Source organism: Cicer arietinum, chromosome 1 (genome assembly GCF_000331145.2).
Source record: "Cicer arietinum cultivar CDC Frontier isolate Library 1 chromosome 1, Cicar.CDCFrontier_v2.0, whole genome shotgun sequence".
NCBI lineage: Eukaryota > Viridiplantae > Streptophyta > Magnoliopsida > Fabales > Fabaceae > Cicer > Cicer arietinum.
Window position 1 is genome coordinate 49164626 of NC_021160.2, and position 13998 is coordinate 49178623.

A 13998-nucleotide genomic window follows, 5' to 3' on the forward strand; every position below is an offset into this window, starting at 1 on the left:
GTGTTATCACAATAGGGTAGCAAATACGATGGCTGTTATTAATGAACTTAGAATTTCATATCTCACAAACTCAATTGCTCGTTCCTATTCACGGATTTCCATTTATCAATCACAAATCTTATCACTACAAAAATCAAAATCAGAAATCATGCATAGTAAATTCACGATCAAGTCCGTTGCTCTAAATCACAAGGTAGCTTATTGTAATATCGCCCTCTCATGATTTTTCTTTTTATATAAAATATTTTATGAATATATATAATCGTCAAAATAATATACAATGGTTCAATAATCTATATCTATATAAACTTATTGATAATCGATGTTAGTATGCCAATTTTGATGCATGGTGTCAATAGCATCCTGATTTTTTAATTTACACATACTCTGTTTTTTTTATTAAGTTACATTTCTCTTTTTGCAAATTAAGTCATACGTCTTTTTTATTATCTTATTATTAAGTTGTTCTTCTACCACATCCTATGTCTTTTTTTTTTTATTGGAGAAAATATTTATATCAAACTTTACACGAAGTTAATTAATATGTAAATTACAATTGTTTCGGTAAATATGTTCCTATTACAGCAATAAAACTTCAATATAAATTTAATATATAAGTGCCTCCACAGAAACCGTCTGAATGCAAACAGAAAAAATAAAAATAGAGCGTGAGACTTAAACACATATGAAGGTTTGATCTTTACATTCAACATAATACTAACATATTTACATTTCTTCTTAAAAAACATGTAAATATTTTTCAATACATATTAAAGTCATTTTATTTAATATTTATTGAGACACACTTAATTTTAGATAACATTTACATAATTTTGATTTTGAAATATGAAACATTTTGTTTAAGTAATCTTTTTGGTCTGATTAATTATCTTGGTAATCTTACTCTTGGGCCAGACTTGCAAAAAGCTTGACATAGTGTGTTTAAGAAAAGGAAGAGAAAGATGAAAAAAAAGTGGGGTGTCTTTTGTATAATCCCATCTTTCAGTTCATAACAAACACTACCTATTCAATGAAAAAAATACCTATATGAATAAATAATTTCAGTTCATAACAAAATCATTCAAAAAATCCAAATTCAAATATCATTTAAAATAATTTTTGTCTAGAATTTATTTGTCTTTCAGTTAAACTTCTCCCTCTTTTGCTAATAAAAATTTAGGGCGAGGTGATTTTAGTTAGTTCTCTCTAACTAAATACGGTATCAAGTTCATGTATATAATTATACATAAAATAATGAATTGTATAGTAAAAAAAAATTATAACTATTTTTGTGTCTTAACTATGACTGCTATATTTAATTGAACTATGAAATAGTCAACGTTTAAAATAATTTTTAAATATTATGGAGTGAATTGCACCTATGCGCCTACCTTTATTGTGTTTCATGTTGTTCATGTTAGGTTGTACCTTTACAAAGTGATGATAGGAGCAAAAGTTTGGAGCAAGTAATTAGAAGAAGCCGAGAGGTATTGTTAAACTCGAGTGATCCAATTTTAACATTAAAGATGATTGACTCAATCCAAGGATTAGGAATTAGTCACCATTTTGAAGATGAAATCAATATACAACTTGGAAGGATATGCAATTGGGATACTTCTCAAGACATCTTTGCCACATCCCTTCAATTTCGCTTGCTAAGGCATAATGGATACCCTACAACTTCTGGTACATTATTATATTACCGTTTATTTTCGATCATTTTATGCATAGGGCCGATACAATAAATTTCACTGCAGGCTAAAACAAAATTGAAGGTATTTTAAGTTTAATTATTTTTATAATATTAAAAAACTAACTGATATAGTATTAGACAACTTACAAATAAAAATTGAATATATTTACATTATTGAGTAATTTTTTTTTTATTAAATAATATTAAAATTATTGAGTAAAATTTATACTATAATGGTTCAAAAATATAATTCTAAAAAGTTAATAACATATAATCAAATCAAAAGTATAACATTGAAACTTAAAAATATTTGAGAACTAAAATAACTGTGTAATTATGTATACGTTATTTACAGCGTATACATCATTGATGATTCTTTTCTGTTTTGAAAACTCTAAAATATAAGAGACTAACATTAATAGATCTTTCTCTAACGTTTTTTTATTCACAAAATTTAAAGTAAATAATTTATTTAAAAAAGACTAATGTTAATGATTTATGTACATCGTTTTGATATTCTCATCCTCCTTCTCTCGCCAAGAGAGAAATAAGCGTTAATGGCACGGAACCCAAACTTTTTTCATGCATCCCAAAATAATTTACCTTATATTTATTTGTTTCTTCTCTCTCATAGTAGCATTAGAGAATGAATTAAAGACAATTTAAATAGGATTCAACTAATAAATATTAATATTATTAAATTAAAAATTTTGCTTTAAAACATTGTTGTCTTAATTATATATAATTTACCTTCTCTTTTAAAAAAATTACAAATCAATTTTGTCAAATTTTTTGAAAACAGCTATTCGTTCTATTTGTAACTCCACCTGGATCGTAACATTGTCATATAATATAACAAAAGATATAATATAAAACTATTAAGAATTACTTCAGCAGCCAGATGCGAAATCAGAATTCTAACTCAATGGGGCCAAAATCAAAAGGAATGTTGACTTGGTCAAGAAAGTTGAAATATAATACATAACTATTAACTAACATATGCAACAAAATAAATTTACTCTAGAAGTATTATTTTCTAAAATATGAGAAATATATAAATTTATGAGAACAAGATGGAGCAAATATGCTAAACACTAAAAGTAAAAAAAAAAAAAAAAAGGTAAATGCATCTATGCATATAATATTTCCCTCAATTATAAAGTGCTACTGTTATATTTTCATTTATAAGTACTGTATAAATAGCTTTCTTAGATGTTGCTTTTTTTTTTTTTTGGACTAAAATGTTGCTTATATAAATTACTGATTTAATTTGATTTGTGTGATTATTTTTAGATGTTTTTAGGAAATTTTTGGACAAGAGTGGAAATTTCAAGGAATCATTCACGAAAGACATATGGGGTATGTTGAGTCTATATGAGGCATCACATTTAGGGACAGAAGATGAAGAAGTATTAAAGAAAGCCATGGAATTTTCAAAGACTCATCTAAATGAGTTAATCCCAAACCTTGCCCCTGAAGTAGGTAGTCACATTGCAAGAGCCTTAACAATTCCAAAGCACTTAAGAATGGTGAGGTTAGAAGCTAGAAACTACATGGAAGAATATAGACAAGCAACTGACCAAATATCAGTTTTTTTGGAATTGGCAAAGTTAGACTCTCAAATCATTCAGTCATTACACCAAAGAGAATTAGCAGAAATCTCCAGGTGAGTTTATTCTCAATATTATACAATAACAAAACATAATTTGGGTTATGCTAAGGCAATGTGACGGTAGTCGGGGGGCATTCAACGATTCTGAACTGTTTAATTTTGATCGAACGGTTTAAAATTCAAAATAGTTTTTAATTTTTATTCAACATAAATTATAAAGTTAAAAATTAAAATGTTTGATTTTGATCCAATGATCTCAAACTTACCTACAACATGACTACATTCACTTGTGAATACATATAACTCGCAGGCCAATTCCTAACAAAAATTTGAATTAAATGTGTACTTCTATAAGTGAAAGAACACTATTAACCATAATAATTTTTAAACGTTCATATTTGAATTATCTAAAATTGTGGTTAGTTATGTATCAATTCATGATTAATGTAGTTGCTTTGATAGTTAGTATGCTTTGGCATCTGACATAATCACTTAAAAATATGTCGCAAATTTTTTCTTATTTTAACTGTCCATATAAGTCAGTTATTTCAAATATCATGTAACACTACAAAAAAGTTAAATTAAAAAATGACATTTATAGAAAGAAAAAAAGTGAAATTTGTGTAAATTAAGTGACAAGGAATTAGAGACATAATACTTTCTTTTGTCTGTAATTTTAATTGTATATTTCTTTTTGGTATTGTTTACTTTGGTTTTTCAATTTCAAACTATGTTTTCCATCTTTGATTTATTCCAAAAACACCTCAATTTTGATACATTTAATAGGTAGTTAATTTGATTTGTTTAGGTGGTGGAAAGAGTTAGGAGTTGTTGACCGAATTGGTTTTGGAAGAGATAGACCAACAGAGTGCTTCTTATGGACAGTGGGGATATTTCCAGAACCATATTATACAAATTGCCGTATTGAACTTACAAAAACCATATGCATTTTGTTAGTTATGGATGACATATTTGACACTTATGGCACTTTTCATGAACTTGTTCTTTTCACAAATGCAATCAAAAGGTATGCTTCTATAGAATTTTTATGTATTTAACTTTTTTTTTTGTCTTAATCCTCCTGTGTTCAAGAAAAAGGGTTACGATAATATGAAATTTTATCGAGAGGTAAATAAAATTTAATACAAATGTTATAAGAAAGATTCAGACTCCGATTAATCATGAGTCCAATCACTTACTTATTTTTATATAAGTTAGAAATTAATATCAAAATGTTAAAAATGCTTTTTTATAGGTGGGATCTTGATGCAATGGAGCAGCTACCTGAATATATGAAGATATGCTATATGGCATTATACAATACCACCAATGAAATTGCATATAGAATTCAAAAAGAACATGGGTTAAATGTTGTTTCTCATTTGAAAAGAACAGTAAGAATTTGAATATCCTACCAATTAATTAATTTTATGATTACAAAGTATACCTAAGAGTAATTAACATGTTTATAATTATAAACTTGTGATTAAATGGTGCAGTGGATTGACATATTTGATGCATTTTTGGAAGAAGCCAAATGGTTCAATAGTGGATATGTGCCAAGTTTTAAGACATATTTGGATAATGGAGTGATTTCTGCTGGATCATGTATGGCATTGGTGCATGCCACTTTCCTAATTGGTAATCATGTTCATGGTCTTTCAAAGGAAACATTTTCCACGACAAAACCATATCCTAGACTCTTTTCTTGTTCGGGAGAAATTCTTCGGTTATGGGATGATTTAGGAACTTCAACGGTATTTCATTATATCTTATTACTATTAGAAAAATTAAAATTATGCACAATACACCGAAATTATAAACTATTTTTTATTTCTAATTTATGTAGATATATACAATTCAAATATTTTGAATATATTTATCTAGACAATATGTTTGTCTAATTTACATATATTTTGATTTCAAAAATAATATCAACAAAAATTTACTTGTCATTAATTTTTTTATAAACAAAAATATCACATATATAAACAAAAAGACCACATGTATTAAATTTGTTTTTGCCTTCGTTTACTATTGAGAATTATTGGATTGGTCCTATATATATATATATATATTACTCAATTTTAGATCAATAGTATGTTAAAAGTGAAGATTGTGAATTGTGATGAAAGAATTGTTAATGTTTGATGTTCAGGAGGAACAAGAAAGAGGGGATAATGCTAGCAGCATACAATGCCTAATGAGAGAGAATAATATTTCAGATGAAAATGAAGGAAGGAAACACATAAGGCTACTAATAGGAAAGTTGTGGCGAGAGCTGAATGGTCTTGTCATGACTAAAACAATACCTTTCTCTATTGTTAAAGCTTCTCTTAACATGGCTAGAACTTCTCAACTTATTTATCAACATGGTGATGATAAAACCACGTTTACTGTTGATGACTATGTGCAAACATTGATCTTCACATCTAGGGGTGGACATGGGTCGGATAGGGTCGGATTCGGGTCAAAAACCTAAACCCGATTGAATCCTCGGGTGGTACTAATGGGCCCAATTTCGTCCGTTTTTTATTTCGGGCCAGTCGGGTTCGGGCCATTGGGTGACGGTTGTGAACGGGTGGGTCAAAACGGGTTAGACTTCTGGACTTTGTTGGGCCTTTCTTTTTCATTTTAAAAAAAAGTTAAATAATGTGACCTAACCATAAAAAATAATTTGACCCAATAGAGTTTGTTATATTTAAGACAACTCTGGCCCATTAAAATAAATGGTCCAACCTGCCAATCAGACTCATATTTGTTTTATAACTTCAATTTTTGTTTTATAAATTCAATTTTTTTATATCACAATTTTTTATTACAATATTAATCAAAATATAATCCAATCAAAGATTTATTGTATTATTGTTCTCAAGACATTGCATTCACATTGGCCACAAAATCTAAGCCAAATATTAAATCACAAATTCACATTCACATAATCAATACAAATTACATTCACACAACCAATACAAATTAAAATTCTCAAGTATAAATTACATAAATTACATCTTAATCAACCTTATTAAAATGACAGTAATCAAAGGAATATTGCTGCACCATGAGGATTTCCTAGTGATTTCAGTAGTTTCTGCACACATAATGCAAATTAGAAGAAAAAAAATAACAGTGGAATTGAAAAAAAATAGCAGTTTCTCAGTATATTTTGTATTCTCCTTTGTCTGTGATGTAATGAAATCTTAGGAGAAAAAGATGGAAAGTTAAGAGAAGGAACATTCATAACATCTATGTTTCAATGAAATCTTTTGTAAGGAAATCTATAAGGAGTTGTAAGAAAACACAAAAGTACCTTTCAAACTCAGACATGCAAAATCAATTTACTTTCTATTTTAAACTCTATATGACATTGTCTTAGCTCTTTCAACTGCACAACAATATCACCAGTTAGAGTAACTTGCTGCAAAATATTAATACAACAAAACAATCTATAAACCCTACATTTTCAAACAGAAAATAAAATGTCAACGTACAGTTATTTAGAAGATAACTTTCTTGTTTGGCATCAGTATGCATTTTCTGAGATACTGTGATATATGCATACCATACAAACACACAATATCATATACACATAACCATTGATACTACAACAGAAAGCCTCACACAAAATAAAAGTTATAGTTAAAAATTAATAGTTAAGTATTTAGAAAAACTTGAAACTAAAAGAGGCAGAAGCTATTGAAAGTAAACACTTTGACCAAAAACTTGCATAATACAATCAACAATATACTCATAGAACTCTAACCTTACATTATATGCTTCTTGCTCTGAGCCAACAAACAAAAAAGATGCTCCTGATCATAGAAAGCTTAACAAGATGAAAATGCTAGTTATAAAAAATAAACCCTAATTGTAAAAAATAATAAGGAAATCATAACAGAAAATCATAAAACTTTCTACGAGTACCTTTCTATGTGCAGTTGTGAGCTTTCTCCAACACTCTTTTGCCCCTTTTCCATTAGTGGTTGAAGATGTGAGATCGAAAAGAGTATAATATAATGAAGTGAATAAAAGAGAGGTCGAGATACTAGAGAGATGAGATCAAGAGCTTCTAAGATGTGTTACTGGGGTCTCGAAGGAAGGTTTCGAAGGAAAAGAAAATGATAGTTGAAAACAAGAGAAAAGATGCAGAGCAAGGGTTTTCTGGGCGGCTAGGGTTTGCTGGAAGTAGTGATTTTATATGAAAAGTTGAAATGGACTGGGCCAAAATATGGAGAGGAAGGTTGGGCCTCAATCTCATATATATTGGGCGGTCGATTACGGTTGCCGATGGATCCAATTTCTTCGCCCGAACCCGATCATTGTAGACCGTGTATATCCATTGAAGTTCACCCGTTTGCTTATGGGCGGGTGTGGCAAATCTGTCCACCCCTATTCACATCACATCCAAGACATTGAGTCATATCATAGTCTTAGGACCTAAGAACTTAGGACACAATATTTTGAAGCAGTTATTCAAATGTAGACCACAAATCAATATAATCAAATCAATATAATCAGTCAAAATTTATGGATATGTTAGATATCTTAGTTGGTTACTTAGTTATATTGGTAAGTTAGTTATACTAGTTAGCTATTTTATATTAATTAGTTGTTTATCTAATTGATTATATAATTCTATGTAACTATTTATGTAATTTATTTAATCATTTTGTCAACAATATTCATTTATCTCTTATAAATGATTTAAATCTAGAATCGTAATATAGTAGCAGATAATAGTTATTCCATTATATTCTTTCCATCTCAATAATTGCTTGGAAGATTTTTTATTGAAGTATTTTTTTTCTCTTCGATCATAATCTTTCTTCATCCACACTATAGTGTTTCATCTTCAATTCAACATTAATGATCTCAAAACAAAAGTAACAATGATAAAATCAAGTGATCAAGATTCCAATTCATTGAATAAAGGTGGTGAATTTCCAAGAAATTATTATAAGTGTATAGATCATAATTCTATCATCACGAAAATGGTTAAGGGGATACAATTTTCCACTAGTGAAAACACAATCATGAGACTCCTAATCCAAATATGCAATAGATAATTTCAAGTGAATCTTCAATCTAAATATCAAAATCTAGTAAAAAGAAATATTAAATACATGACAATGAACAATGCGAGATTGTTAATTAGTTTCAATGATTAAGATTCATCAAAGTTTTTTCAAGAGCACAAAAAATTTGGAGATATATTTTATTATTTCTACAAAATTCATTGTCATTCTACAAAATTCATTATTTCTTTTAACTTTAATTGACATTCTACAAAATTCATTCTTTCTTTTAGATTTAATTGATGTTCTACAAATTCATTCTTTCTTTTAGCCATAAAGAAATAAATGATTAAACAAAATTTATTTTTTTAACCTCATTGGTAGTTCGCTTCTATCTTAAAGAAAATTCATATATTGAATGGTTAAGCACAATTTTATTCTTTCAAGACTTAATTGACATTTCATATGCTATGGATATTAGCTTTGTTGGTGTAATGACCTCTATCCTTAGGAAGTTGTATACAAGATTATTAACAAGATTATCTAATTCCTTCCTAAGTGATGAATTTAATATCAAAACCAACTTGTTTAATATTAATTCCAAATTTAACAGTAATAGATTCAAACAGTTTATTCAAAATTAAGATTCAAGAACACATACATTATCAAGATAAGGAGTATAGAGATAGAAAAGTGTGCACCCTGGATTTTTATACTGGTTCGACTATCAGTTTGGTAGTCTACGTCCAGTCCTGGAATCAATTACCGATTCCAGCCTTTATTAGAAATGATTTGAGTATGTTTACAGACTTTCCAGCAATTCACTGCCTATGCATCCAACTCAACATCAATCTTCTACAAAAACCAATCTATCCCTAAGAACTACTCACCAAGCTCTAGCAAGATCAGATTGAGGTCTCCTTTAGATGATCACACACCCTAAAAGGTGACCACCAGTTTCACAATACTCGATTGTTTCAGTGAAAGCTTTATTCTGTGAATCAAAAAATCGATTAACCAATTGATTAGTAGGAATCTTGTACCTCAAGAAAAGTATATCAATCGATTGTTCAATCGATTTCCTTTAATCATAGAACACATGTCTGATATCAGCCTTTAAGTAATCGATTGCCCAATCGATTGACTTAGTTAAAACTTGGTTCTATGACTCAGAAAATCGATTGCCCAGTTGATTTCCCAATTGATTGATTAACATACTTATTTTATGATTTCAGTTTTAATTGGCAAATATTAGATGTGTGAAATCATAATGATGAATCTAACTAATAAACACTATTAACACTAGACACATTTACACATAATCTTCAAGCCTTGTATGATATGATCAATCTTTGCTTGATTGCTTGAGATCCAAGTTTTGTCCAAGTGTAGTGTTTGATTATTTCCTGAAATGTATCTCAACTCAAACTATTAGGTTAACCAGATAATGCATATACATTGTATGTTTGGGAGTTACATCAAAATCACAGAGGCACATCAAAATCACAGAGGCATATATCTTACAATCTCCCCCTTTTTGATTAAATGACAAACATACAATTTAACTTTGAGTTTACATTTCAACATTAGATCCTAACTTTATAATAATCCTTATTTAAACTCCCTCTGAATTTTAACATTCATAATTCTTTTCAATTTCAGATTCATTCTTATTTAAACTCCCCCTGAATTCATAATTCATTTCGATTTCGAATTTCAGATTCAATTTTCAGTATACATAAGAAAGTATAAGCACAAGTTAACTTTGAGTAAGCATAATCACAAGTTAAATTCATTCTCCCCCTTTGTCATTAAATTCCAAAAGAAAATACAAGAGAGAATAAGAGATATACTGGAAAAAAAATTACAAACAATCAATTGTCCAATCGATTTTGTTACCGTTGCGACCGCCTCCAACGGCTAGTTATTTTTTGCAACAGTCATATTTCAAATCGATTTCCAAATCGATTTCTTAAGTAAACGTTTAATGGATAAATCGATGTCCAAATCGATTTCCATATAAGTTCAGAAAAGCTTCTCATAACAACAACGATTTCCAAGTCGATTATTTTGAAGATATTGACCATACAGGGATTTCAATCGACTTCCAAATCAACTTATTTGGCTCAGAGTTTTTATACTTTGACACAGTCGATTACCCAATCGATGCTTGTGTTTGAGGTTGGAAAAATTCTCAAATCTTTGGATTTCTGAGAGAATTAATCGATTATGCAATCGATTTTGTAAAACTATTTTCCATATGCTTAATCGATTCACCAATCGATTGTATAGTTTCTCACATCTATTCTGGTTCAGCATTTATTGCTAACACAGATTGCCAAATCGATTATGAAATCGATTGTTGTGCTTTTTATATTTTGACAAATGAGAAACTGTGGAGCATAAATCGATTCTTAATTCGATTTTCTTAATTTTGATACAGGATACTCGACTTGCAAATCGACGTATCTATTATAAATTAAGAAATTCAGAGAGAACATCGATGTCTCAATCGATTTTCAACAGATATCATATTTCATTTTGATCCATTATACCAAGTTTCATTCTAATATAGAAGAAACTTTCCTTGGGTAAGCCTTGTATGATATGATCAATCTTTGCTTGATTGCTTGAGATCCAAGTTTTGTCCAAGTGTAGTGTTTGATTCTTTCCTGAAATGTATCTCAACTCAAACTATTAGATTAACCAGATAATGCATATACGTTGTATGTTTGGGAGTTACATCAAAATCACAGAGGCACATCAAAATCACAGAGGCATATATCTTACAAGCTTCTATTCATAATATGAATAACCAAACACAAAAAATATTTTTTTTTGCTGATGTATTTTCCACAATACAAATTCCTTATGTCTTTTTCGACCTTTTTTCCTGCGTTTTTTCAAGGTCAGAGTGTATTAAACACATTCTAATTTGAGAGGACGTTAGATATCTTAATATGATAGATATCTTATTTGGTTAATTAGTTAAATTGATTAATTAATTATACTAACTAGTTAATTATTTTACATTAATTAATTAATTATCTAATTAATTATATAAGTGTATATAACAATTGATATAATTTATTATCTCATTTTATCAATAATATTCAATTTAGCTTTCTCTATTTGTTTCTTATCAATTATTTAAATCTAATATCATAATAGACATGTGTTTCAATTGTTTGTGACTGGGATTCCATTTCTGTCAGTAACTTGGAAATTTTACATGGTAAAGGTAGAAGTAAATATGGTACCAAATCACATGAGATCATCTTAGCTCAAACATTTGTATACCCCACAATAGATTTTGGCTATGATGTCTTCAACCTAAACCTCAGAAAGAATTTCCAAAATCAATATCAATCATCAATGAAATTTTGAACTATTTTTAAATATCCGACTAAGATATGGTACATATAGAATTTGCCTAGTACATCATGTCTTGTTCTACGATTGTAGGAATTGAATTGATATATTGATTTTAATCTAACTGATTTTTATTAAAAATAAGTTAAACCTAAATTAATTTTTATTTATATGTATGTATTCACACAATAGTAACTGTTTTTAATCAATTCTTGTTTAGATAAATTAGATTGAAATTGTTTTTGAGTATGCATATACCAAAATAAATTTTACTTGAATTTAAAATAAAATATTCACGACTAGATAAATCATATCGTTGTCATGAATTATAATTTACTCTAGAGTCTCTAATAATATTTTAATAAAATTAATATTTTTTATAAAAAAAATTTAAACACTTAAAAATAAAAAGTTATTTATTAAATTAATATAATTTAATTTTTATAATATTTATTTTTAAATTAATATTTAAGTTAGTTAATTAAATATTTACTAAAACAATATTATTTTGAATAAGATTTTATAACTTTTGGATTTAAAAGTATTAAAATATGAAAGCTTTTATTAAAATAAAAATTTATTTATATTAGAAGTCTCAAACAGATGTTTAACTTGCTAGGCCATGCTTTCTTTCTATGTAGGCACGTGAAGTTTCAAATCAAGAAAAGACAATATCTATAATTTTGAAAGTTCAAATTGTTTGGCGGGTGCCAAGCCCATTTTGGTAATGAAGGGGATTTAAATCCGTAATTATAAAATAGTAGTGTTGTAGCTTCTATGATAAATAGCGAACCCGCACAAAGAAAAATAGAGACTCACGAGAATTGTGAAAAACAGAGCTGTGATTTCGTGAATAAGAATTTTAGTATGTTATTATGGTTCCTGTTTTTAATATATTTAAATAATTTTTATTAGTAGTCTTATTTTCTTTATAAATTAGTTTGTGATACCATTTTTGTAGAGGTGTTTTAGTGTTGATTTGTACCATTAAACAAAAACAAGACTTTTGGTTTGTACGCATTATTTTATATATCAAAGTTATTTATTAGGTCTGAACGACTCGTGATTTTTATTTGTTTTGTAAATTTTTTATTTTGAAATTTGTGGTGTTTGATTTTTATTGTTTTTTCCTTTTGTTAACATTAGTATTGGGATTTGTTGTTATTTGTAATTTATGAGTTCAGATTTCACAAAAAATATTTGTTATCACAAGTTCCTGATTGTGTGCTTTGGTCCCAAAAATTGACATTAGAGCTTCGGTTCTCTTGTGATAATATTTTGTGATGAATTATGGAAATTAATACAACCCGTTGATGACCTTGAATGAGTTAAATTGTGTTTTTTGAAAAGTAAAATGGATTATCTGTTTTTGTCGCGGCCTAAAATTTCGAGTGTTTCTCGAATTCAATGGAGTCACCACCAAAATTTATTTTAAAATAGGGAAAATATTGGGAAAACCTTAAAATAGTAAAAATAAAAAAAAAATGTGGTCTTTGAAACCAAATTTTGAGTTCGGGAGTCGATTATGCGTAGGGAAGGTACTAGCACCCTACGACATCCGTTAAAATACGGTTACCTATACTTAATTGTGCAAAATTAATACTAACTTAAGTATATTTATTTTTCTTTATTATTAAATATGAATAACAATTATTACTATATTTAAAATATGATTTTTTGAAATAAATATGTACTTAACGAATAAAGGACAAAAAAAAAAAATTATTTATGTGCTTGACAAAAATGTGATCTTGCTCCTACGTATCTCCCGGTGCGATGGAGAAATCAAAGCTACGTAGTTCTTAGTTAAAACAAATACGGATGTGTTGAGTGTGTTTTAAAGAAAATTTATTTTGTGATAAAAAAATGTTTTGACAAAAATAGAAAAAATAAAAGAGTTTGATTTGAGTAAATATTTTATAATATGAGTTTTAGGACGATCAAGTTGTACAATTTGTGTCCCAAAACTCAAGGAATAAAGAAGATGTCACATCTAATTTAATTCTCTAAAAAAAAATATTTTATTACTCTTGATTTTTAAATTGAATTTCAAAACCACCAAGTAGTACAACTTGTGTTTTAACAACTCAAAGATAAAAAAGAGTTACATCTAATAAATAAATTGATTTTAAATTAGTTAATTAAATTAAATAAATTAATGAATAAATAAATAGAATAAAATAAGTAAAATAAAATAAATAAATAAATAAATAAAATAAAGAGAGTTTTAGAGCTATCAAGTTCACTTGTGTCATAACAACTCACAGATTAAAAAAAGAGTTACATCTAATAAATAAGTCGATTTT

General features: G+C 28.0%; 1 protein-coding gene across 1 annotated transcript; it reads left to right on the plus strand.

The window, feature by feature from the left end:
• Positions 1–6108, plus strand: LOC101497784 (probable terpene synthase 11). Its single transcript, XM_004487326.4, has 7 exons — positions 1–193; positions 1422–1686; positions 2987–3359; positions 4114–4332; positions 4561–4699; positions 4805–5062; positions 5464–6108. The coding sequence occupies exons 1-7, from the start codon at positions 29–31 to the stop codon at positions 5785–5787; spliced, it is 1743 nt and encodes a 580-aa protein (XP_004487383.1). The 5' UTR covers positions 1–28; the 3' UTR covers positions 5788–6108.
• The last annotated feature ends 7890 nt before the right edge of the window (positions 6109–13998 follow it).

Coding starts and splice junctions, on each gene's coding strand:
- LOC101497784 (XM_004487326.4), top strand. CDS start 29: ATGGCTGTTATTAATGAACTTAGAATTTCATATCTCACAAACTCAATT. Junction 194..1,421: donor CCGTTGCTCTAAATCACAAG/GTAGCTTATTGT, acceptor TGTTCATGTTAG/GTTGTACCTTTACAAAGTGA. Junction 5,063..5,463: donor ATGATTTAGGAACTTCAACG/GTATTTCATTAT, acceptor TTTGATGTTCAG/GAGGAACAAGAAAGAGGGGA.